The 27,932-nt window shown below is 33.4% G+C and overlaps 1 protein-coding gene across 9 annotated transcripts in view; it reads right to left on the reverse strand.

Moving 5' to 3' along the window:
* LOC118843675 (ankyrin repeat and KH domain-containing protein 1) overlaps positions 1-27,932 on the reverse strand; it is a 119,253-nt gene that overhangs the window by 46,360 nt on the left and 44,961 nt on the right. For 4 of the 9 annotated variants that reach the window (XM_036751419.1, XM_036751418.1, XM_036751417.1 and 1 more), the window contains exons 3-14: positions 26,386-26,542; positions 25,613-25,760; positions 24,624-24,771; positions 23,637-23,870; positions 21,988-22,082; positions 19,826-20,063; positions 19,333-19,524; positions 17,661-17,770; positions 4,879-4,966; positions 3,440-3,567; positions 3,065-3,208; positions 1,798-1,900 (exon numbers count right to left, since the gene is read on the reverse strand). In XM_036751419.1, the coding sequence (XP_036607314.1) occupies positions 1,798-1,900; positions 3,065-3,208; positions 3,440-3,567; positions 4,879-4,966; positions 17,661-17,770; positions 19,333-19,524; positions 19,826-20,063; positions 21,988-22,082; positions 23,637-23,870; positions 24,624-24,771; positions 25,613-25,760; positions 26,386-26,542 (1,785 nt within the window). Of the gene's footprint in view, positions 1-1,797; positions 1,901-3,064; positions 3,209-3,439; positions 3,568-4,878; positions 4,967-10,792; positions 10,898-17,660; positions 17,771-19,332; positions 19,525-19,825; positions 20,064-21,987; positions 22,083-23,636; positions 23,871-24,623; positions 24,772-25,612; positions 25,761-26,385; positions 26,543-27,932 lie in introns of those variants that run through there. The other 5 variants (XM_036751416.1, XM_036751415.1, XM_036751420.1 and 2 more) reach the window with 3 other exon arrangements.

Below are 27,932 nucleotides of genomic sequence, written 5' to 3' on the forward strand. Positions count from 1 at the left end.
TAGGACATTTTTAATTTATTTGTGTTTTCACTCTGATGACTTTGTTCCCAATATACAAATGTCTTTTTCTTAATAGCAATGGTTGTCCTAGTTGATTAGTAACTATAGAATCACCCTATTCTGTCACAATCATAGATTTAGAGCTAGAGAGAGACTAAAAGGTATTTAGTCCAAAACCCTTTCTACAAATGAGGAAACTGAGGCCCTGAGATATGAAGTACCTTGTTCAAGGGCATATAGATGGCAAAGCCAGGATTTGAACTTAAATCCTCTGACTCCAAATGTACTGTTCTTTCCCCTATAACATGTGTTAAGTGGTTAAAAAATACAGAGGAATTTCAATTTAAATCCTCTAAAAACAGTCAGCTAGCAATGAATGGAGTCTCTATTTGATCTGCAATTTATTACTTGGGTAAAAAACGTATTTTCCAAAAATTTCTATTACTGCAGTGTTCAAGTGGAAAAACTCAAAGTATTGGAAAGGAGGTTGATGAAGAAGCCTGTGCTCCCAAATACAAGCGGAAAAGCCGTGTCAAACCTTTTGAAGTTCTTTATGCTAACAACAAAAATCCACATGACTTGAAAAGCATCTTCTTTTGTTGCTATCTGTCTCCCCATATCTATTTTTCTGCTTAAGAAATTAGGGCATCATCAGAATGGTAAGATCTACTCATAAAACATAAAATGATTTCACATTTTAAACTACACCTAGGCATTACCTCAAATATCCTGAAGCAGGATTACAATTTTTTTTTTCTAGTTTGGAACATCCTATAATGTAACCACTTTTACCTATTTCAGAAAAATCTCATAACATTTAAAAAATGTTTTACTGATGCTCTTTCCCTTTTTTGTTTTACATTACTTTTACCTTCCAATAACTCTCCTCAAAAGAACCTTCCCTTATAACAAACAAGTACATTCAACACATTTACAGATAAAGATTGGAAAGTTTATACATATGAAGCAAAGCACTGCAGAAAACAAATAAATGTCAGAGCCCGTAAGTACATGTTCTTTAAATAGTGTATAGAATCCCATCTCTTGTAACTTAATTGGATTTATCCATCTATTTTCCCATAGTCAAACTTCTAGGTTTACATATTCATATACAGATTCAAGCTACTTCATTATTTCAATCTTGCAAAAGAAAGTAAATCTCAAATTTCTCATCTGCCAGGGTGAATTCATATTCATAATATTAAGAATATGCAAGATCAATAATGCATTTTTCTTTCATCATACTACATAGCTGATTAACCAAAAAATTAAAAGTGGAAAAAATACCGAACAAATTTTAGTATAATCAACCAAGAATGGTTTAACTCATTTATAGTAAACATCCAACTAAGCTTAGCAGTTATATACTAGACAGTTACTTTTCTTGGCATTATGTTTTTTCTACTTTCTACTACTTTTCTTTCTACTTTTCCCCTACATTTCTACCTTTTCTTTTTCTTTTTTGTGTCCAGGGGTGTCATTACTTAGGAAACTAAGAAGGAAACTCCTTATACCAATGTAGAAATGCAAATTGTTCTCCAACTTAACAGTATTATCAAGTTCCACGGAGCACTGAAAGATTAAATGATTTTTAATCATACAGCCAATATGTAATAGAGGTAGGATGAGAATCCAGGTTTTGCAGACTCTTAGGTTCTCTATCTGCGACATCGAAATGACTCTTAATGCTGAATACCAAGTAAGATTAAAACACTATCTGAGAGTTTATTAAAGTAGTTCAGCAATAAACTATATGATAAAATTTTATTATTTCTGAAAAAAAATTCAAATACTAACCTTTCTGCACTCCCAAGACTGTTGGGGAGCTATCTTGAGGAGCTCTGTCAGGTTCTTGGGGAGGTACAACCATGGCAAGTGCATGCACTGGTACACGTGGAACCTAAAAAGTCAACTCAGAAAAAAACTCATCTCAGTTTGGGTAACATAGCACTATTCAAATTTATATATGTTCACAATTCCCCTTAAGAGTCTTCATTTTAAGTTCAGTTTGTTGCAACCATAACACTCCACATTATCAAGTTTTTATTTCCTTAAGATGCTAACCTCAAAGAGGAAGGGTTTCCTAAGAGTCTACTCATTCTACAAGTGCTTAATGAATCCAAAACTAAGAAAAGTGCTGTAGGTAGTCCACACATATAATCCTTAATCCTCTATGGGCTTCAGATGCCACAAAGCATCCTAATTCCCCATAAGATGAAAAACTTTTCACTCACACACACATACAACACCCCATGCCCCACCCCCCACCCTGGCTTGGTACAACTTTCACTGAGAAACATGTTATATATTTATTGCTTAACTTACCGTTGGTCAATTTTCTATCCAAGTAACTTAAAATATTCTCATTTTTGATATTTCATTATTTAAAAATCATTGTAGAAAATAGAGTCCAGGTTTCATTAGTTTCTGTGTTACCTTCCATTTTTTTTGAATAGCCCTTAACACCTGCTGAGAGCCATTTTAATGGTGCTTCTAGTACAATTAATCGAGATAATTAACACTTACTAGATGGGCAAAATTGGACATCACCTGGATAACTAATATTTCTGAAGGATACATGACATTTAAAGATTGTGCACATGTCTTGGTTGTAAATGAAGAAAGCTTTCTTCCTAGCAGCTTGTATTTAGGTACAGTGAAATTGCTGATACAAAATCAGAAAAACTGACTTCAATATGCCAAACTCCCCAAATTAAGAAAATATTTGATTGATATTATCTTTGAAGCATATCTCAGTACAAAGATTTTCTCCAACATTTATATTTTCCCCCAGAGAATTTTGTTTTGAATAAAAAAAATTTAGGTTAATAAAAGAAGTTCAGAAACAAATAAAAAGATATTAATGCCTCAAATATCATTCTACTAAGCAGCTGAAAGAATGGGTGCACTATACTGTCCATTTACCATAGACCAAGACACTGGTCAAAGACCTTATAGTCATGTGTATTTCAACATAACAAGAACAAACACAGTAGTTATGCTCAAAATAAATTCAATTTTAATAATATTTATATTCTCAATTAAACTTAATTTTATAATTTACCTGAGATTGATCCTGAGAAGGTGGGGTAAGCTGAGACATGTCTGTGGCAGGAACTGAGAGAATGTTGTTTGGATAATCAAGCAAATAAGAAACAACATTGGTATGACCACCTTTTGCAGCTTCGATAAGCATTGTGGAGCCATCCTAAGAAGAGAATTACCGTCAAAATTAATTTAGTGTGTGTTTTTTAAGTCAAAATATGAAGATTACATGATCAAGAATTAATGAAGTTACCTGTTATAAATTTACCATCTCAGAATCATAGACTTTAGAAACAGCACTTCTCACTCAAATATTAAATTAGATTAATTTATTAAGCACCCAAGTTCCTAGCACAGAGTGGACCTAAATTCATATAAACATAAAATAAAATACCTTGAGTCGATGAGTAGGGTCAGCCCCATGGGCCAAGAGTAGTTCAACAACTGCCAGATGGCCTCCTGCACATGCCAGTGACACTACTGTGTGATCATTATTAGCTGTAGCTCTATTCACATTAGCACCTTTATGAATAAAAAAAATGACTTCTCAAGTAAAACCACATGTTTTAAAATGAAACATCAGTCAGAACTGCTCAGAGAAAGTAACATTCTCAAAATTGAAAATATACAAGACCAAGGTTTGTTACAACTGAATCAATCCTGTGCGTCAAGGGAGCATTTTTGTCTAGAGCTCTCAAAATGATCACTAAACATTTTTAGGTTCCTACTAGAATATAAAGATTTAACTAAGGCTCAGAAGCAAGCAATAGGAATTATAGGAGCAAGAATAGAAAAAAAATTAAAGAGCAATGTAATCCTATACAATAAATCGATTAACTGCTCTGGTGACTGTTTTTAAAACAGTTTAAAAAACTCCAAATATTTAAAGTTACTTTTAGATATTTTTAAAGTGAGTTGTTGAACAGTCTGGTATAATTAAACAGAAAATGAAGGAGAGGTCATTTAGCAGCCAATATCTTTGCAAAAGGTTTCAGTTTTCTTTAATGACTCTTTAAATATTGCTTTTTGGACTATGGAAAAAAGCAGCTGTGTCATCTATAAACTACCTAAAAAGAAAACAAATACATGTATTCCTATGTTCTACCTACCTTCCTTCTATTCCAAATGATTCTCATCATACCTTTCTGGCAAGATAATATGTCCTAGATCAAAATGTTCACAGAAATATAAAGAATGTTGTTTTTAGTATTTCTTTAAGTAATAGCAGTACTAAAAACAAAATCCTTCTGTTTCTAAGTGTAAGCATGCTAATTTCATATCCTACTATATGGTAAAAAGCTAGTATTAGCTAGTAAGGCAATGTTATTCTCACTAAAACACCAATCTCTTAGGTACTCTTATATAGGATACTGTTTTTATTAGTCTTTAATAAATGTAGGTGTCCTTATTAAATGAATTTCATTATTAGTGGTAAAGATTAGAAGTTGTTATAGAAAGAGGTGACAAGCAACCTTATCCTACTCTTAGTAACTACAGCTGGAGCTGCCTAGGGAGAGATGCTTTGGATTTCACCAGTTATCTTCTTCAATGAAGATCCACACAGATAATTTTGCCTAACTCAAAATTCTTTGTGGTAGGACAACTTTTGTAGACATGTTACTGAACCTTGTGGATGCAGTTTCTTTTAACTGGCTCAAAATTTACATGCAAACTGAGTAAATTTAGACATACCTCCTTTTAAAAAAAGACTAGATATAGAATAAATTTATGGGTTTTAAAATTATATTGTTAATAGACAATAAAGTATCCTGACACTTGAGCAGAATTCAGAACTACCTTGTACAGTTTTAGGAATAATTGCCAATGCTTTACCTTTGCTAATAAGAAACTGTACAGTACACAAATGACCAGCTCTGGCAGCTTTCATTAAAGGAGTTCTCCCACCTTCAGATTCATGCTCCTGTGATAATAAAAAGAATCACATATCAGTGTCAACTAATCAAAAGCCCCCATTAGATATACAGTACTATCTCAAAATTCATGTGTATCAAATATAGCCAGACCTTTAAGGAAAACATATTTTTAAAAGTCACTTGGCATTACCTACTTGATTCTCCCCTACTACCAAACCCAACTCATTCCAGAAAACAAGCAGGAGTAAATGAAGTACAAAGACACAGTATGACATTGTAACAGAAATCTCACCTTTGCACATCAAAAAATATCTATTTCATATTCTAACTAATCCAAAAATTCCATCCAACTAACTCTAAGCTACCTTATAATAAATATTTCTCAAACTATTAAACTATTTCCTATTAAAAAAAGGAACCTTAGCCTTACGAGACAATCAGAAAGGCCTGAAATTTTCAAAAGCCCACATTGTCTTTACCAGTCAAACCCAAGAAACAAACAAGTAAATCATGAAGAAATGTAGAAGAAAGAGAATAATAAGTCCTGACAAGCAATATTTTTTTTTAAAAAAAGAAATATCTATGTAGCCAAGAGAGAAAACAGTGTAGCAAAGAAATGATTGAATTTTACCAGCACTTGTCATGAACGAGAAAACTCCCAATCTTGCTGCCCAAGACTAAATATCATTGAAAATGAGCTTGCTCTAACTATATTGTAATTAATGATGGGGGATGTCACCCCAAAAGAAGTAAGAAAGTCTTTCTCAACCTCATATTCCACATACACACAGGCAATGACATCTGGAATCTAGGGGATTTCCATGAAAAGTTGACCAGTGTCCGTATCTTCTTACTCTTTAGTTTACTTAGAATTCATGAAGACAAACTTGGTGTTCCTCTTCTGAACCTGAACTGAACTTTCTGACTCTGAAATCCAAACTTTAAGATACTATAATATTTCGATAAAGATAAACAGCAGTGTTTGTTAGATGGTAACCACATTTCAGCTTTGGGATAAATTCTGCTAGATCGACAAAACAACATAGAAGTGATAAAACACCTACTTCACCTCTTATTTTGTAGTATTTATACATGTATTTAACATCTCTTAGTTTTCAGGAAAGTTACAGAGTTTTTTATTTCGTTTTATTTGACTGTGTATCTAAATTAAGAAAAATCTCTGGCAATAAAGCATCTCTATCTGATCTTGTAGCTAGAAAGTACAAAGTGAAAACTAGATACAAGATGTGAACCCTAAAACGTTTTATGGCTACAATACACTTTTTGAAGAAGGGTTTAACTTAATTGTTCATTATTTATCTCTTCATTTAAAAGGGAAAAAAAAGTTTTGACTCCATCTAGTTGCTGTAGTACATCATGCAATTTGGAGTCACTTTAAATCATCCACAAAAATGAGGACAAAACTTATAGACAATGTCAAAATCATTTATATTTGGTTTTGGAATATGCTTTTGTTCTTATATTTCAATATGAGTATACCTAATGCCCTAAAATTAATTTAAAATAAAATAATAAAGCCACATTTTGGAGATCTAACTCAAGAAAAAAAAGTCTGGAGAATTGTTTAATTTTCCCATTCTGATCCTTGACACACTGCAACCTACTTTATAATCCTTATGATAGTACTTTTCTCCAGCTGCAAAAATGCATCATTGCTAAACCTACCTTGAGTTTGATGACTTGGTTTTATCTTTTGTTGGATAAACATGTGAGCATGAGAAGTCAATAAACAAGAAATCAAACACAGTAGTCAAATGTCAAAGAAAACTGCCAGAATTTACTACTGGTGACACTGAATTATTTATTCCCATCGGTGGGACCCAAACATAGGAGGTAGATGCTAAATATGGCATCTATGAAATGATACATAAAGACTTGGGGCAGCTAGATGGCTCAGTGAATAGAGCACTGGTCCTGGAGTCAGGAAGACCTGAGTTCAAATTCAGCCTCAAGAGACTACTAGCCGTGTGACCATCACTTAACTTTGTTTGCCTTAATCCACCAAAGAAAGAAATGACAAACTACTCCAGTATCCTTGCCAAGAAAACCCCATGGACAGTATTGAGGAATTGGATGCTACTGAATGACTAAACAACAACTGTGAGACTTAAAAGATAAAGCGACAAATCCCAAGATACTCCTTATTATCAGGATTAGAAATTGCTCACCCCTGAACTCTGTTTCTCTCCTCAAATTCCTAGAGGAACAATATGGTTGCATTTGAGAAGTTTAGGTCAAGGAGAACAATAGCAATGCTGTACTATGATCAAGTAGTGAGTGACTTACTTATTTTATTCTCAGGAATAGAATGATCCAAGACAATCCCAAAGGAGTCGTGATAAAAAATACTATCCACCTCCAGAGGAAGAACCAATGGGAGTCTAAATGCAGACTGAAGCATACTATTTTTTCACTTTCTGTATTTTTCCCCCCTTTGGGTCTGTCTTCTTTCACAACATGACTAATACGGTAATATGTTTTGCATGACTGAACATGAAAAACCTATATTGAAATGCTTGCTGTCTCAAGGAGGTAGAGGTGATGAAGGAATAGAGAAAAGCTGGAACTAAAAATAGTATTTAAAAAATGAAAACCTTAGGTCATAAAGATGCTGCTACTTTGCCTACAATATACCCACAGTCTAATATAGCTTTAAAATTCAGGCTGCATATTTTATAAGATTTAGCATTTTCCAAAAGTTTCATAGTACTTGATCCAGAAAGATCCTTAATGTCTAATTAGGTTAAGCTGCAAATGGCATTTGTTTGAATATTTGGTTCACTCACTAGTCAATATTTTTTCCTAATTGCAATTTTGATTACATAAAATTAAAGTTTTTACATAAATAAAACCAATGTAGCCAAAATCAGAAGACAAGCAGGAAATTGGGGGAAAAAATTCTTGCAGCAAGTATCTCTGATAAAAGTCTTATTTCTCAAATATATGGGGAACTGAATGAAATTCATAAGAATAAGAACCATTCTCTAATTGCTAAATGGTCAAGGGATGTGAACAGGTAGTTTTAGAGGAATAAATCTAAGCTATCAACATGTGAAAAAATGTTCTAAATCACTAATAATTAGAGAAATGCAAATTAAAACAATTCTGAGGTACTACTTTGTACCTATCAGATTGGCTAATATGACAGAAAAGAAAACTGATAAATGCTGGAGGGGAACTGGGAAAAGAGGTACATTAATACACTGTTGGAGGAACTATTAACTAGTCCAACCATTCTTGAGAAGAATTTGGAACTATGTCCCAAAATCTACAAACCGTGCATACCCTTTGACCCAATACCACTACTAGCTCTGTACCCTAAAGATATATCTATATATATGTAAATGCATATACATATAGATTTTTTTAAAAAGGAAAAGGATTCATATGTACAAAGATATTTATAGCAATTCTTTTTTGTGGTGGCAAAGAATTGGAAAGTGAGGGCATGCCCATCAACTGGGGAATAGATGAACAACTTATAATATACGAATGTAATGGACTACTATTGTGCTATAAAAAATGATATAGGGGATGGTTTCAGAAAAACTCAAATGAGACTTACTTGATGCAAAGTGAAATGAGTAGAGCCAGGAGTACAATTTACACAGTAACAGAAACATTATAAAGATAATCAACTGTCAAAGACAGTTCAATACAATGTAGCTGATCAATACAATGATATACTACAGTTCCAAAGGACTCATGATGAAAAATGCTATCTACCTCCAGAAACTGGACAGACTCAGAATGCAGTTTGAAGCATATTTTTTCCTTTTTTTTATATCAACATGGCAAATGTGGAAATATATTTTGCATGACTTCTTACTTATAATTAATATTATATTTCTTGCTTTCTCAAAGGGTGGGGGAGGAATGGAGGCAGGGAGAGAATTTGGAACAGAAAGTAAAACTGAATTAATTTTTTTTTCCTAATTGAACTGCTTTAGGAAATAAATGACTTTTGATTCTTTGTTCTCTAGTTATAGGTTTGCATATTCAAACTTTGCAGTAATATTTATAACCAAAAAAACCCTTGAGATGGCTAAAAGGCATCAAACAAGTAAATCTGTCTTATTAAAAATGGAATGAAAGGTAGCATTACATTGCATATAGTGGGCAGCTAATAAAAATTTACTGAAGTAACAAACAAGGTGAAACATCTGTATTATCCTTCAAGTTATAAACCTAAAATTAGGCTGACTAACCAACAGGTTTGACAGGACTTAAACAATTAGAGATTACATCTTCAGTATGATTGTAGAAGTGGAGCTCTTAAGGCACCTAAAGAAACTTTTATGAAAACTATACTACCAAAGCATGAGAGGAGTGAATGGAAAGTTAAGAAATCCCTGCCTGATTTGCTAAAACAAAATGCACAATAATCAAGGAAAAAAAACCCTGTTTTTTCTTAAAACATTAAAAAAATATTTGAGGTACACGTAGAAGCTGAATTGATATTCTAGTGATTTCATTTAGCACTTGGCCTAGAAATCACACGCTGAAAGCACAAACAGAAGAGTTATCATATACGGGTTTCACAATTTAGTCAGAGGAAACTATACGACTGAGTATAGTTCAAAGAACTAACAAAAGAGAACTGGTCTCAACAATGACAGAGGATGGACCCATGTATATTATAAATAGTTATTAGAGACCAGTTCCAAAACATCTGAATAATGGTCTCATCTGAAAGACCTCAGAAGACTATGGAGCCAAAGAGCATCAAACAGAATTTAAATTTAGGGACTAGAAAGGAGTCAAACAATTTAAAATTATGTTAAAGTTTATATATTTTAGGAACACATCCCATAGTGAAGGTAAAAGTTTTCTTTTGAATAAAAGAAAAAACAATTTCTATTCTACATATCCCTGATACCTAAATGCTAAAAAACAATTTAAATTTTAAAGTATGATGATAAAATAAACAATGGCTGGATCTAAAAGGCAAATGACATCCCGACAAAAGATAGGAATTAATCTATGGAGGAAAGACTCATTTGTATTGAAAAACACAAAATCTACCCTGAGTTTTTGGTGTTAAAGCAAATCTCTGTGGATCACGTCTTGACATACAAACATTTATTTCCTTAGACATTAATTTCCTCTTTTAGGGCAGGTGGTTGTTTTTAAATACTGGGTTTTCTTATCCCTAGACTAAAAGTGCAATCCTGAGCCCAACGACCCCACTGCCTATCAGCTCAGTTCAGATTTGGGCCAGGTTGCCTCTCCTTAGGCAGCCTGGTGGCACCCTCTCTCCCACTCCTAGGGGTTCACCATACTGGTGTGCTAGACTTAGTGTAGATGCTAAAAGGCATTTTAGCCCTATTGCAGCTCAGAATATCCTAAATCAAACAATGCATCAGCCTTAGACACTAATTTCAGGAGGTAGCATGGTGTAGTATATAGAAAGCTGGCCTTGGAATGAGAAAGATCTGTAATCAAGTCTTGTCTCTGTTTGGTAGGTATGAACAAAGTTAAAATTTCACTAAACTTGAGAAATAGTTTTTTGAAGACTTATACAAAAACATAATGCTACAACACATGTAAAAGCTAGATTTCTGATGGTAGGTGAAAAAAGTTAAATATCAGTGAAACTTATAATAAATGTTGAGGCCTCCCTACTAACCTTAACTCTCTCCTAAAGGGTCAGCTAAAAATAACTATCTAAATAAATCCTTATTCCTCAGAGAGATTCTAAGTCTATCTCCTGGAAGAAATATTAAAGGGACATGTATCAGGTGTAGCTCTCCACTCTGTTATCTCTTTTGAGGTCTCCTTTGCTACCCATTGAATTCTTTAACTTCAAGGATGGAATCCAGGTATACAAAGCCCTGGTCATCTACAAGCATCTATTCCTTATGTAGTAGCTTACAAGCATCAAAGGCCACCCTCACCTGATGCTTGGCCGTCTCTATGCCCTCCAAAATAGTCTTCTTTAAGTCCTCCTGCTTGTCCTGCGGAAGGAAAAAGAAGAACTCACGGGTCTTATTCCAAAAATTAAAATCACACCTGGCCATGAAGACCTAGTGATTGGTGTTTTAAGGTGTTCATCAATAAAACTAAATTTCTTCTCTAAAAGATTCTCATCTCTACAAACAACGGACTTATAAGCAGAATATGATGTTTTTAATGGTCCAGTAATACTAGCAAAGAAGCTTCAACCTAAACTACTAGATATTTCTGGAGAAATAAACAGAAAGTCATCAACTAATGCCTTTGTCTCCTAACACAACTAAAGCTATGGAAGTAAATAAGAGTCAGTATCTTACATCTGGTTGAGTTGAGTACAGGCTGAGTAATACAAATAAATTCTGAGAAGAAGGTTCCTGAAGGGGAGAGGTAAGGCATAAGGAAACTATGATGATAAGAGGAAGGCTACAGGAACTTATTGCTTAAGCTTTCCAAACTAAAACTAGAGCTACCTTCAAAAGAAAGCTAGCACACACCTACAACTTTTAATTTATAAGATGCCTTGAATAAGAATTCAACTTTTCAGAATTTCTTTTCACTCAAATGAAAAATCCAAATAGTCCATTTTATGCACAAAACCTGTAACAAAAGCACTCAACACTAAGCTTAGTGAACTGTATTTATCTAGATGGTCTTTAAGACCAATTAAACCCCCACTTTTGCCATAGAAAATAGTACAGAGTCATCAGTATAGCCAAAGTACCATCTGCTCTTACTGTTTTGGGAAAATGGCCAACAGGTAACTCAACCAGTAAAATAGGTCGGCCTAAGAAAAATCAAAAGTCCCATCGAATTCATGGTCTATGATTAACTTAAATGTTCAGAAGATGCTAATCAGTTACTATAAAACTTATTAAAAAGACCCAAGTTTCACCACTGATGCAATATGTATAATATTAACTTCCATAAAAGTAAGAAGTTTTAAATTATAAGCTCTCAAAGATTACGGTCAACATTACTGGACAGCCAAAATAGTAAAAAGATCACCTTTACTTCAGTGAAGGAAGAACTGAGTGAATTTTATGAAAGTAAAATGAGTTAAGAATGAATTGATTAATGATTACCACTCATTTGGATTCTCACCTAAATGTTTCATACCAGGTTCTAACCTTTTTCTTAAACTTCATCACAAGAGAGAAAAACCAACGAACTATATAGTATGTATACATATATGAACTCTATATCCAACTCACGGGCCTCCAGAGCTTTACTTTCTTTCAGATCTAAACAATGCTAGAGCAGACATGTAGGAACAGGAAGCAAGGAGTGATCATAGCCTTGCATTCATTTTCCCACCAACCATCCATTCCCAAGGTGGTAAGCTTCTAGGAAATCTAAGTGTGAGTTCTAAGTTTCACTGATAACTGCAACCATGATAGCTACAAAACTAAACTTGTGGTAACAATTCCCTGAAGAGGCAAAGGTAAACAAGTTTAAAAGAGAAAGGTTTGAGAGTTATATAGGAAGAGAAGGACAAGTTCAAGGATATACCAATTAGTTCCAAACTCCATGCAACACCATGCAACAAACTATCTGCAGAAAGAGACAGCTAATATTTGCTGAAGCTAAGATTAAATTGAATGAATATTCCATAAAGGAAGAGGAAAAAGATTAAGTTAAAATAGAAGGGACCTTATTATAGAAATGTTATGCCTCCTAGGACTATTTTGTCAGTATCCAAACTCTGGAATCACTCACAGAATTAAGTAATCACATTAAAATAACTTATGACTACAGAGATAGTTGTTTTAAAAAACATAGTGCTGGTAATTTTTTGATTAGTTCTTGCACATATATAATACATTTGGCTCAAAGCAATCTTAGCTTCAAGATTTTATGTATGAATACAGATTTCCCTCCAGGCTGACAACTCAGACTGGTCATTCAGCCAGAAACAAATCTATCTACCTACTCTAACAAGACCACATTTCTTCATTTTGTTCACAAAAATATCATAAAAGAACTTCTTGAATGCTTTGCCAAATCCAAATATACTGTTTCTACAGCACTTCTCTGATACAGTCAAGTCAGTTAATGTTTAATGGCTTAAATGCTAAAACTAACATGTCAAGCTGAAAACTGAATCAATACATTACATCTTTTCCACAAACTATATGGGAAAGAGAAGTATATCACCCATGATCAGTGACCCTAGTCAAGGAAATGTGATTGCATAAAACAGTGACCACGGGGCGAAGTCCAAACTCACAATCAGAACTAAGGCCTTTGGGAGGATCCTTCTTAGTGCCCTTCTAGAGACTAAATGATAAGTCTCTGAAAGGATCCGTTATTTTTTTTGTTTTTTTGGAGGGGGAACGCAAGGCAATTGGGGTTAAGTGACTTGCCCAAGGTCACACAGCTAGTAAGTGTGTCAAGTATCTGAGACCGCATTTGAACACAGGTCCTCCTGACTCCAAGGCTGGTACTCTACTCACTGTGCCACCTAGCTGCCCCAGGATCCATTATTTTAAAATGCCTGAGTGTCAGGGTATTAAAAATGAACTTATCCTATTTTTCACAAAGAAAAAAATTTTAGTACCAAAATATACCTTGAAAATAAAGGTTAATGGAAATTAAAATAGAGACTTGTCAAATTCAGTTTAAGAAGGAAATTATTTAGTCAAGCAGATTAGATAACAAATTTTCAGGGAAATTAAGCATTCACAAAATACTTCTACACTTTTCACAGAACCAGATTTAAGTGGGTCTTCCAAAGAAAGTCCTTTACTGTTTCTTCTTGAGTAGGTATTCTAGAGGGTCTGCAGTTGGTAATTTTTTTTTATATATAAATTCTCTTAGACAGGTTCAGACCATCTGTTTGCCTGTGGGCACCAAATAAAAAAAAAACCAAACCTGGTCCTAACAAAGGTAAACATGCTATCAGGAAAAGGGAGGCCGGGGGGGGGGGGGGGACCTAACAACTATAATTTTTACTGCATGTATAATGTTCCACATTATAAAGGAAAATATCTGGATGATAGATAAAGGCCAATAATATAATGCTAACGGATATTAGAAAAGTACTTGAAGAAAAATCTGGTTAGCCTAAGGTTAATAATCTCAAGGGAAGCTTTTTTTTTTTAAGCTCTAAAACTAGTTCAGAATGAAATTGTTAAACTGGGCAGTTTGGTAATTCTGAGATGGTCTTCTTGAAGTCTTCAGCAATGACATCAATATTTTTCAAACACTGATTTTTTTTTTCCATTAGGGTATAATTTAGTATCATTATAATAGATGCCACTGTAACACAGAAAAGGATACTTATTATTCTACCCTGCCAGGTATTCTTTTCTTTAACCATTAAAATTACTATCACCTTTAAAAAATACTTAATCTATAGGAGAGCCTAAGTACCAGTATTATGAAGTGTATCAAAAGTTTCAGATTCATCTACCTGAATTAAAAGAAACAAATTTAGGTAAATCAGCAATTTTCAGTTACAAAGAAATTTTGTCTTATTAGAATAGATGAGAAAACTGCTAAATTCCTTTTTAAAAGTGAATTCTAAATTATGTGTATTGTATCTTCTAGAATTAAATACCATTAAAGTGTCTCAATTTTATCTTAGTAGGCAGTTTAATAAGCCCAATTTATTTATGCAATTAGATTAGAAATAATATCAACAAAGCAAAGCATACTTAGATAAGGAATCATTCCTGTTTTAATGACAAAATGTAATAAAAAATTTTAAATAGACAATAATCTGTGGTTTCGTTTATTCAGTGTTCAGCCAATACAAAGTATATCCCATCTACAGCTTATATGATGGTCTTTAAGAGCTGATGTGGCCAAAAAGTTCCTCACTCTGTTGCCAAACTTGTGATGAACCTCTTTGAACTTAACTAAGCTGATCCTCCAACAGTTAACATTTATAACTAATCACTGCGCCAATACTCAAAGCCAGTTAGACAGGACCTGCCCAACTTTTGTGCTCTGCAGGTATTGCCTTTGAGTATCCTAGAGTCACCTCCATAACAAAACCAGAGCAGGACTTTAGGAAGATTCAAAATGTAACTCAATATTTGAAATTCATGTAAACTTCCTGTAGCTTGTCTTATTAAACAAACCTAAATGTTCTGACACTGATAGAATACCCTTCTTAGAAATAAACACAAATTAACACCCCCCAAGAGAGCGCCTCCAAAAAGATTATATCATGTATAACTAAAAAGAACAGTAATATTTAATTAGTGCAGATTCTATTAAATAAGGAATTCTTAACATTTTTAAATGTGTGCTGGGCATACCTTCCACTAACAAAGAAATGGTTCAAAATATGGCCAGGTTTTTGCAAGGAAAAATCATTTTAAGACATTAAGAAATTATTCTCACTGAGTAAGAACCAGAGTTCAATATTCTGAGAACCAAACCAAACAATATTTTGTGGGAGGATAAAACAGTTGCCCTCTATACCCTCAACCTTAAAAGGCTAGAGTTATACCCTAAACACCCTTAATTTCTTTACGAACAGCTCTCTACTTCTTAAAATTTATCTAAGCCCTTCTTAAATACAGGGTGTTCTTCCTGGTGCAGTTTTAAGCTCCAATAACTCCTACAGCATAAATGCTACACACATATCCCACCCCACCCCCATTTGAAAATTCAATTATCTAAATGTATTTTACACTTAGTTTTGTGAATTTTGAATAGTAAATTTTTATTTTAATTTTAACAAGATAAAGCTATGCATCACACATGACTTTCTTGGACTGTCACTTGTTCTACAGCCATTAGATTTTTTTTTCTTGCAAGGTAATATGAAAAATGTCATGTATAGATTAAAACCTTATTCTATGGAAGATCTTAACATAAGGGGCTGCAAATGTAACCTTTTTAAACATTGAGAAATGATGACGAAAGTTTTTATAAATTTTGAAAATCAGCTAGAGTGATTATAGCACAAGATGGTGATTATTTTAAATTTAATAACATCAATATTTTAAAAATCTAAATAATCTTTCAAGTATTTTTAAAAAAATAGATTTGTAACATTTATATTTCTGAAGTCACTAAAACTTAAAACTATATTAAGTATATTTCAAGTTAAACAACTCTGACTACATTAAAAGCAGCTAATAACAAATATTCTCACTTTTCCAAAATTCTAAATATTCTTAAATATCATTCTTTTATCTATTCATTAGTTATTGAAACACAGAGTCAACATTATAACTTTATTGCAGTTAATATACATTAAAACAGAATTTCAAAACTATAAGGAATCTTGGAGATCAAACCCCCTTCATTTTACAGATGAAGTACCCACAAGAGAAATGAAATGTCTAGCATCACACATTGAATAATATATAAAGCTGATAAAAGTCAAGTCTCCTGAGCACACCTTGCCCTATACTATGCTTCTCCAGAAAATAACAGAATCATACTTTCTGACTTGCATTTTTCACTAACTCAGACTAGGTTTTCCATCAACTAATTGAAGTTTGTGAGATTTGCTACACCTTAAAATTCCTCTTAACGTTGCTGAGATTTAAAAAAAAATACCTTAGAACATACATAAAAGATACAATACTCTCCCATGTAAAAGAGGTATGGTTGAGATATTCTAGATTAAAAATTTAGAAGGCAAGAGTTAAACTTTTATGAGAGTATCTATAAACTTTTGACCTATACCTAAATCCTCTTCCATCAAATGATAAATACTTTAGCTCCCATTTTCCTGTACAATCTACAGAAGTAATACTTTGAAAGAGGAGGGAGATGTTAAAAAGGTGATAAAAATAATCTGATTCCCATAACAAATCATTTAATATTATCATCAAAAGCAAAGTATTGCTAGCAGTTTTGTTTTATTTTAAACTGGGGGCTGCCTGCAGATTTTAATTTACAGAGTAAAGTCTCTATGGACATGAATGATTGCTAAGTACCTTTAAGTCCTTTAATTATTTTTAGAAATAGTTATATTATCATAATCCTATTTTTTTGGTGGTATACTGTTTTGAAAGAAAATGTTACAAAATAAGTAGTCACTGAGCTATTTTGTTTTTCAACTGAATTCCTAAAAAGTTTAGTTGAACACAATTAAGAATGCATCAAGAGTATTTCAAAGTTCTAAAGACAAGTCATGAAAATTGAATGTTAACTCTTACGTACATCTGAGTGGTCTTATGCAGAAGTATACAGAGTTGGGATCTGGAAGAAATGCTACATATCACTTGACAACTTTAAAGGATGCTCATAAAGCTTATTTTCTCAAAGTGTAGTGGAATGAGTAAAAATGAAGTTAATAATAACCTATAGGTTTGTTTGTTTTTTTACTACATCTGGGTCTGCCTTCTAATTTGGAAGATCAGGACATAAATAGCAATAAAAATTGTTAAGAGGAAACAAAGGCTCTGTTTTCATATTAATCATTCAGAGACAATAAGCTATTTAAAACTTAATTTTCTGGGATCTGAAAAACAAAAGTAACACGCCACACAAAGGTATTTCTAAGACTACTTCTGCGCATGTCAGTGAATCTGTGGTATATTTTACTGAGGGAAGCTGGAAAAGTCATAAAGCAACAGAAGAAACTTAGTTAATGTCAATAACTAAGGTACCTGCCCCTTCAATATTACACACTTTGACACACCCACTCAGCACACATGCATGGTAGACAGAAAAGTTGTCTGACAACATTATTCATATAAAACACGCAAGCCAGAATTTCAGTACTGTTTCTGTAAAGGAAAATATAAACATGATCACTTCCCATATAAAAAAAACACAAAAGTAATTTTATCTTACTAAGTCAGCCCCTGCTTGAAGTAATACATCTGCAACATCAGTATGACCATTTTCACAAGCATAGGTCAGAGCTGTGTCTCCTGTTGCTGTCGTGGCATGAACATTAGCCCCTAAATGACAAAGGAAAAGCACTTTATCACTCAATTCTTAAATCTGGTAAAATTAAAGAATTGCATTGTACTTTCAAAATATGTTTATTTTCCTCATTTAAAAAAAAATCATCCAAGTGGTATAAATAAAATAAATCTTATGTACTTTGCTACATGACTAGGGACCATATTCTCAAATGATGCAAAATAGGTAAGCATAAATAAATACCCAAGAATAATTAAGCTTAAAATAAGCAGATGAGAAGATGACAATAGAGAAAATGGCTGAACAGCACTTAAGAATACGGATCATTCTTCTCACAGCCCAGTGAATACAGCAGGGAAAGAGGCCAAATAATGCATATATACACTGATTAATAGTGTGTGAGTGCTTATGGTCACCTGTCAAAGGGAAGACATTAGTAAACTTTCACGACTGGTTTGATCATTAGCTCAAAATATGAAGCATAATCCAAAATATTAACTTTTCCTAGTTTAATTTCAATGAATTTTTCAAAGCAAAAAAAAAAAAAAAAGCTGTGGATTGATTGTACTAACTAAAGCTATCACCAAAATTATCATAGCATTTCCTTAAAAGTTTACTGGATGAATGATACTTGTTATTTTCTTAATTTACAAAAGTCTTATTTGCAACCAACCTGCCAGAATGTGAGTTATTCAGACTTACATATATCATTTCTCACAATCAGGTATCTAATGTACATGTAAATAAATTACCCCTAATATTACCTTGCTACTCTAAAAACCCAAATATAACATGCATGTGTTCAGAAACGTGTCTATGCTATTTCAAATTATCAATCTGAAAAACGAGCGACATAAATGGGTGATTACTGCAAAACAGTATAAAATTTACAAATCATTTTGATGTTCCTCCAGCCAAAGAGGACAAAAATGCATATAAATTAGTTGTTCCCATTCTGTAAGTCTTATGGATAGCCAGAGAATAAACAGAATCAAGAGAACTCTAACATCATGCTTATTTGTAGAATGGACATGGTAATGGTGGTAGCTACTATTCTTGATTCAGAGATCAATAACCACATAATAGAAAGAGTGCGTTCAACAAGAAACACTTTTTGAGTACAAATCATAAATAGTAAATAGCTCAGTGTTCATATAGTACTTTACAGTTAGAAAACTTTACAAGGAGTCTAACGATTCTTTTAAAATGTGACTGTTCCATAATCAAGTCCTCCTATGATGATGGCTCATTTTGGCATGGAGTGACCTTTGCTTCTCAAAGGTTCTGCCTGTGGAGGATAAGACAAGCTCTAGCAGATAATAAACTGATATGGAAAAGCTTAAAGCATGGGACTGCTAAGGTGCAATCTGTCCATTTTCAAAGGATTAGACTAAGTAACTTGGAAAGGTTCATTACTAGGCTGACTGCAGTCATAAATTATTTGGCCTCAGCAATTCTCAAAGATCATCTATTTTGTTATAAAAGGGTTGTGATCTCTGTTGATGGAAGGAATACCCACTAACAAGGTTAAAATTCATTAAAAAAATTAGCCACGCAATCTAATGTCCTTTTTTGCATTTTAAAATAATTCACATACCTGCTGCCAGCAAATATTTAACTAACTCGAGGTGTCCTTCTTGAGCAGCCTCCATTAACGGTGTTGAGCACCCGAGTTCTATATCAGCCCCAGCCTTAATTAGGAAATCAGCTACTTCAGAGAATCCTCCACAGCATGCTAAAGTAAGAGCAGTTTCTTGTGTTTCTTCTGTCTGTGCATTTATATTTGCTCCTAGGGTAGCCATATAGATAGATCAAATTGGTTACCAAAATTTCCAAAAATATATTCACAAAAATTCAGATATTCACTTCTGCCTTCTTTACTTTTGTTATATTTAGTTTGTTGCCAACGCAAATAAATATTTTTGCATTGATATATAACAAAGTTATGTGATAAAATAAAATTTAGCAATAACAGAATATGTTCATAGGATATAAAGCTGGAAGGAAACTTAAAAATGATCTGGTTTAACATTCTCGAATAAGACATCCAAACCAACTCGAGGAAAAGAACAGAGGTCAAATTTTCCTACCTTGTGCTAACAGGAGTGCCACCATCTCTTCATGGCCTTCACGAGCAGCTTCCATCAAGGGAGTATAACCTTCATCATTAACTTCCTCAAGATTTGCTCCCCTTTCTATCAGTAAAGCTGCCAACTCAACATGTCCACCACAAGCTGCTAATGTTAGTGGGGACTCAAAGGAATCTGCAGGCATATTCACTTGAGCACCACTATCCAAAAGCAGACGTGCTACCTCTACATGTCCATCCTGTAGAATTTTCAGGAGCAAGAGAAAAAATTTTTTATAGGTTTTATGTTGACAGTAGGGAAAGGAAGCAAGAAATTGATAGAAAGAGAGAAGGAAGAAGAAAAGGGAGGAAAAAAGAACATTATCTTAGATTCATACTATCAGTTATATCAAGCTCAAAATTCTCAGCTGTGTGTGTGCCAATTACATATTTGATATATCCCAATTTTTGCATTAACCCAATAATTTCTTTAAAGAATTAGGACTGATGACATAGAAAGATATACCATCAAATGCAAACAATATTAACCTGAGCATGCTTCTGAAAACAACGTGTAACAGAAGACATAGTAGCCAAGGATACTTCAAGATAATTTAGAAACCATGTAGCACATAATGGTTTTTAATCTTGCCAAATCATAAGCCTAGGAGTTTAGTAAGAATCACTCTAATTTCACAGACAGGTATCATATAATAAAGTGCAGAAAACGTCATGTGAAAAATTTTAAAAGCAAAGACTTGCCCCCAACCTCCCCACCAAAAAAAAGAAAACCACCACCACCACAGTTGATTTCTATGAAGCTATTGCCACTGGAGATTATATCATTAAGGGAAATCCTCTTGTGGCTCAAAGCAGTCCCATACATTTCCCCTGGTGAAACAGTCTGCTGTTATGGGACAAATCTGACTTGGAGATTAACTCTATTTCTCAAATACATATAAAATTAAAGTATTAATCACTTGTAATCAATTGCACCGTAAACAAATGTGCTTAGACAATGGCAATTAGTGACAAAATGTTTTAACACTGATACTCCATTTTCCAACTTTACCCTTACAATTTCCTCTCCTTCAGATTCTAATTCCTGCTCAAATGTACTATGATTACTGCAGATGCCAAGTTTTACACGTGTGTACCCTATTATACACTTCTGCCCTAAGTTTTATCCCTCTCTAGTCTGTAAACTCCATGAAGAGTAGGAACCATGTCTACATGTTCTTAAACTCAGTTACTTCCTTTCTTAGTGTCTAGCACAATAAACTTTTAATCAATATTTGTGACTTGAATTTAATACTGGCCAAAATGAGATCAACTGCACCTAAAGACAGTCCAAGAAAATAGCACAAAACTCAATTAAAATAACAGATTTTACCTAAGAATTATTTCATATAAGTCCTTTCTAATCAATTAAATTACTGACTAAAAAGAAAAAAAATTTTTTTTTAAAATGCATCATCTATCCCTCTCCCCATATCAGCAACCATGGCTCCTGGCCTTCTATGATAATAAAATTACAAAGAAACCCACTAAGTGGTAATTTAAAAAACAAAATAACTTTCCAACAACATAATCTGAGTACAGTTCCAGCAAGAATCCAAGGCCTTGGAAACCCAACCTTAAGTCTTAAGGGATTTTAAAAAATGTTTATATGATTCTAGTGTTATGAAAAAACAAAAGTGATTTTTACCAGTTGCTTAGATTATAGTCAATTCTTGATTACCTATTAGTTAGAAAAGTTTATCTGCTAACTCCTGCCCCAACCCACAACACACTATTTATGAACCTAAACATATTAATGCCTTTAGGTTTAGTTGTGCCACTGATCTCTTCCTTGATTCATCTATGCCAATAGCTTTTGTATCCACCAAGCTGATAATGATTTTTACATTTTAGAATGAAGTGTCACTGTATTTTTAAATGTCAAAATCATTCTTAGCCCATGAAAATAGAAAAAAAAAAATAAGTGGGCAGGCCAGAGTTGGCACTTCACCTATAAACTGTCAACCTCTTATGGGTGCTGAATCAACTAAACTTTGCTTAGAACTAAAGTAACGAATTTTAGAAACTAAAGTCTGTTTCCTAAATCCTGAAAGGTTAAAAATAAATGTATTTTTCTCTTCTCCCCTCAAAAAGAGTAAATGAATTCAACTCAAAAATCATTACCATGCAGGCCTCCATTAGAGCTGTGTGCATCTCATCAGTTTTGTGTTCTTGATCTGCACCAGCTTCAAGCAGAAAACGAACCATATCTAAATGGCCTTCAAAAAAAAATACACAATATTTTAAAACAATGCTTTAAAAGAAATAACTGCCAAAGAGTTTCCTATTAAGGTGTTCCACAATTTTCTTTCATGACTATGAAAGCTTGTAAAATACTCTTTTTACAGTCAAAAATTGAAACACCAAGGACAAGATTTTATGAAAGCTGACATGCACTGATGGTGGGTTTTTCTTAAAAGTCTTGCTCACCATTGAAGAAGTAACAGCATTCTTCATGTTTTGATGCTTTCTATGATTCACTCATTCATCGTGTCAGAAATATTTAAATTAAATATGAAAAACTAACGCCATTCAAAGATATGTAACATTAAGAGTCATTCTCTCCAACTGATAAATGATCAAAGGATATGGTCAGTTTTCAAAGGAAGAAATCCAAGCTACTGACAGCCATATAAAAAAAGTGCTTTGAATAAGAATTAGAGAAATGTAAATTAAAGCAACTCTGTGGTTTCACCTCACACCCATCAGACTGGCAAAACCAACCAAAAAATGAAAATGACATTTGCTAGAGAAAAGACAGCTGCAGAAAAACAGGCACATATTGAGGCATTGTAGGTACAGCTACAAATTAGTCGGATCATTTTGAAATATAATTTGGAGCTATGCTCAAAAAGTTACTAAACTATAACTTTGATCCAATAATATCACTACTATGTAGGCCTATATCCCAAAGAAATCAAAGAATGAGGAAAAGGTCGTATCTATACAAAAATATTCATAGCTGCTCTTTTTGTAGTATCAAAGAACTAAAGGAATGCTTACCAACTGAGGAATAGCTGAACAAATTATAGAATATGAATGTAATGAAATACTATTATGTTAGAAGAAATGATGAAAGGGATGGTTTTCAGTGAAAATTGGGAAGACTGATACAGGGAAGTGTGCAGAATAAGAACAATTTATATAATAAGCAACACTGTAAAAAGACACAACTTTGAAAGACTTAAAAATTCTGATCAAACCATGACTCCAGAGGACCTCTCATGAAGCACCACCCCACCCCCACCCTGAGAGAAAAGTGGACACAGGGTACATAATGAGACATAGTTTTCAGATAGGGCCAATAAGGAAACTCGTTTTAATTGACTACATATATTTGTTACAAGGGTTCCAGCTCAAATTATACCATAATCTAAAAATGTAAATATAAGTAACTTATACAGAATTCCATTTAAAACAATGGCAATCTTCTAAATTTGATTATCCATTATCATGGATCTCATAGCCTATCAACGGAAATTGGGGTTTTTTAAGATCAAAGTAAAAGTACTATAACAAAGAATCATACTTTGATAAGTTTTAACTCTTATATGAAACCAGTGAACATAAAAATCAAACTGGGATTCCCTGAATATTAGAGAATTTGAGAAGTAGGTTAAAAAAAAAAACCGAAAACTAATTCCAGTCATAGTCACCACATAACTAAGAATATAAGCAGCATCACATATTGTGTTCAGCAGGGATATTTTAATTTTTGACATTAAAAACCCTGCCACCACTAAACCTATCATGTAATATATAGTAGCACTTACCTTTATAACATGCAAGTGTAAGTGCACTCTCTTTGAATTCATTTGAGTGAGTGTTGATGCCTGCCCCATACTCCAGGAGAACTCTAGCAACTTCCACATGACCAGCACTGGCTGCTTCCATTAAGGGGGTATGTCCATTTTCATTGTGATCCTCTATATTAGCTCCTGCTTTCAGCAGCACTTTCACAATGTCCACAAATCCCCCAGCACAAGCATAAGTTAGTGCTGTGTTTCCTAACAAATCAGGGGAAAAAAGGTGAAAAATTGCAATTAAACTATACTAATCACAACCATAGCTGAGAAAAACATTCCATCTCCTGTAAACTTCTAGAAGGAGCACCCTCAACTTTCTTTGTTTGTATTAAATAGAAGTAGTAAAAACTAGGTAGCAGAAAGAAATGAATGGCTTTATCAAGGCTATTTTCTTAGTAGCAGCCATTTTTAGCTGTTTTTCGTACATACCATATAGCACTTGATATGATAATTTCATAACTTCATTTCTATTTAACTTTTCTCTGATGATTTCATAAAAATTAGTCTAGTCTCTTAAACAAGATAATAAATGCCTGATATTTTAAGAATCATTTCTTAAAATTCTGTATCCTCAACAGGGTCTAGCATAGAATTGGATATACAATAAACACTAAATAAATGTTTATTACTCTATCAGACGGTTTCAAGAGAATCATTTTTATAAGGTTAACTCTATTTCTATACTCAACCTTAATTAATTTCAACTAGCCACTGTGGGAACAGGTGCAGTTAAATGACAAGGAGCACTAGGTGGCATATGGGTCACCACTATTATAAAACCTCAAAGGAAATGTTTTAATTCTTTAAAAAGCAAGAATATCTTTAAATTGATTCCAGAATTATTAAAATAAAAACTACTGATAAACAAAATCTGGAACTCTACAAAAAGAGAGTTGTGATAAATATAGATTTCTCTTTTGTCAATTATGCTGTATATGCTTTGATAATACATACCTGTTGAAGACTGGGCATTGACATCTGCACAATGAACAAGCAACAGCTTCACAATGTCTACATAGCCTCCACTGGCAGCTGCCATTAGAGGAGTTATGTCTCCTTTATTCCCTCGATCTTCAACATTTGCATGCATAGCAAGCAACACCTTTAAAAAAAAGGCGTTCAGAAATAGTCATGCGAGCTCATAACTACTAGACTTCATACCATTTTTGCTGAATCCATAAAAACTGGGGTAATTTTTTTCCTTTAGTAAACAAATCCAAGGAATAGAATAAATTATGTTTTATGTTTGTTGGTTTTTAAACTGAGCGTCTCTATCTCCTGTCTTCCCAACCTGGAGAAACCTCCACCCTGAGGCTCATCACTCCCTTTTTCACACCAACACTTCTTGAGGGATCCCAAACACAATCACTTCAAACCCTGCTTGCCTCACTCTCTGGACTTCTGCCTGGCACATAGTAAGTGCTAAAGACTCTATCAATGTCTGCTATTCAAAGCTGTCAAATTTGCTATAACGTAGCACTTTTTGCCCATAAAAGGAAGCAATTTGTCTTCAGTCTTCACATTCAATGCTCTTACTACCAAACTATTTAAATAGTAAAAATCTGTATGTGTAAAAGTTACTTGTGGTTGATTAGACTTCTTTATGTGGCTAGTTTCTATAGTGTTAGGAGAAAACTAAAACAAAATTTATTCTAAAAGCAGATATATTACTCTTATCCTCCAAAAGTTTAAAAAATGTACCCTCCCCCCCAATGCTATATAACATGCCTCTTAATTCTCTTATTTACTCGTATATGTTGGGCCTATATAATAACTGGGTGAAAGAAATATGAATGACTAGCCATATGTAAAAATAACTGAATTATTTCACTAGTATTAATGAAACAATGCTACATCCTCTGGTTATATTGCTTCTTAAAATCAAAGAAACTAAGACATAAAAAGAATGCCAAAACCCTTCTAATGCAAACATTTCTACTCACTTGTGCTAATTCATAGTACCCTGCTGAACAGGCCAAACAGAGCAAACTTTCTCCTTCTTCAGTATGCTCATTTACACTTCTTCCTTCATCTAGCAATTTTCGGACAGCATTCACATCCCCATCTGAGCAAGCTTCTGCCAAACTGCGACTAAAAAACAAAATCAAAGGATAAAGAAATGTTCAATAAATAATTGCTAGAGTTCATAATACTATAATGTGCTAAGGACAACACTAAAGAGTCAAAAATATTTTTTAAAAAGTTTCTAAACCTCTGCTACTGAATCATTATAAGCTATTATACACAAATGGTTCAAAGTTTAAAAAAGATTCAGTTTTTAAAACAAAAAAATAAAAACTCCAGACTCTTAAAAAACATTATTTTAAAACAAAGTAGAAACAGGTGAATTACTTTAATGTGTATTTCTATTTTTCTTTCTACTCAAACAACACATTTCATTCACTAGCCGAAATATCAGTACACATACAGGAAGATCTACTTAGAATTTAAGAGTTAAATCAAATAAAACTGCAACTGCTAGAAAGGTAACTTCTCTTGAAGGCAAGGATGGTACCCTACTCACATTTGTTTCTATCACAGTGCCTAAAATATAGTAAGCACTCAATAAGTTAACAAAGTTAACAAAATTACAGCAACACCTCAAGCTAAAGTCTATTGGTTCCCCTCAAATAAATAAAATATTTAAAGGAAACTATTGTTCCTAGAAATTGCCCACAAGAAAAACATAACTACTCTCCAGTTATCAAATACATACTTGTCCACTTGTCCTGCATTATGACTGTTCTCTGCTCTCATTCGCGTCAAAGCAGCAGCAGCTTCATCCAATGCACAGCTGACAGAAGAAGTCAGTCTTCGGAGCACCTCAGGATCTGCGAAGGCTTTACCATCGGCAGTTGACAATTTACCAATTCCTTCAGAGTATGTTCATCAAATGGGTTAGTACAAAAAAAAAATCACACAAAAGATGCACAATTTTAAAATTTCAGCCACATGCATGATTAGTCCCAAATAATTTATAAACATGCTAAAAAATGACATTCAACACATCTGACTTTGAAAGTATGATTTACAAACAAGGCAGAAATAATAAAGTTCAAAACAAGAAAGCATGTTTTAGTCTAAACTACTTGTTTTAAGATGATTATATTTCAAAAACTTAGGCTACTGGATTTATTATTTAAACTAAAATTTGGTGACAAATTATTTTTTTAAAAGTCCTTTAAGAATGAAATAAAAACCTTCACTTTGTAAGTATGCTGAGGGTGATGTATGTGTAAGGAAGAGTGGAGAGAAATTAAGTGCTTGAAAATAAGTGCTTGATTTTTCATGGGCTTAAGATGCTGACATATAGCCCTCTCAAATACCTATGCCCACCCTTCTTCATTCAAAAAAAAAAAAAAAGAGGACATTGAGTCTCATAAAAATATGAGTTGCACTGAAATGATTTTAGAATTACCCTTCATTATCTTTGTGTTAAGTATGCAACCAGAGACAAATGCATCAAAGAAAGGGAAATTCAGCTTAGTTTTTAAAACTCAAACATTAACTATTGATCATCTAAAGAATAGCAAGCAGGTATGGCTAAACACTATGTTTTGGTGTTTAATTTTAAAACTGCACTGAACAAAATTATACAGGCTGTAATTATACACACTAGCTACTAACTTTAAGTATGTACTATAATAGAAGTAGCTTTATAAACTAATGGCAGATAGTATGCCAATGATTCTTTATTGGGCAGAATTTTCCCCTCAAAGATCTTTGTCTTAAAAGGTGGCATAGTTTAATGAATAGAGTACTAAATTGAAGATCAGCATACAAAAGCTACTAAAATCCCAGCTTTGTCACTAATTTTATATGCTACAGGAAAATAGATCTAATACCCTTCTTTGTGTGGCCATCTTTATGATGGGTATAATACTAGTCTTCAAATTTAAACCATCAGAAAACAGCTTAGATTATTTGCTAAACACTTTGTATTTGCATCCCCAAAGATTAACACAAACCTTATAGGAAACCTTTAAACCTTTTCACTCATTCAAATGCATGGCATTCCTTATAAGGTGAAATATAAACATAAAGCACTCTTTACATAAAACCAAAAGATCCAGAAGAATCTGCAGGATAGGAATCCACTTGGTCAGTCAGTCAATTAACACTTATTAAGCATCTATTATGTGCTTAAGCACTGGGGATGCAAAAAGAGGCAAAGATTCAACTGGTCCTACCTTTTAATACCAATCCAATAGGAACTACTCTGTGGTAACAGTACACAACATTTACCGAACTCCCATCTTTTTG

Source organism: Trichosurus vulpecula, chromosome 3 (assembly GCF_011100635.1).
Source record: "Trichosurus vulpecula isolate mTriVul1 chromosome 3, mTriVul1.pri, whole genome shotgun sequence".
Lineage (NCBI taxonomy): Eukaryota > Metazoa > Chordata > Mammalia > Diprotodontia > Phalangeridae > Trichosurus > Trichosurus vulpecula.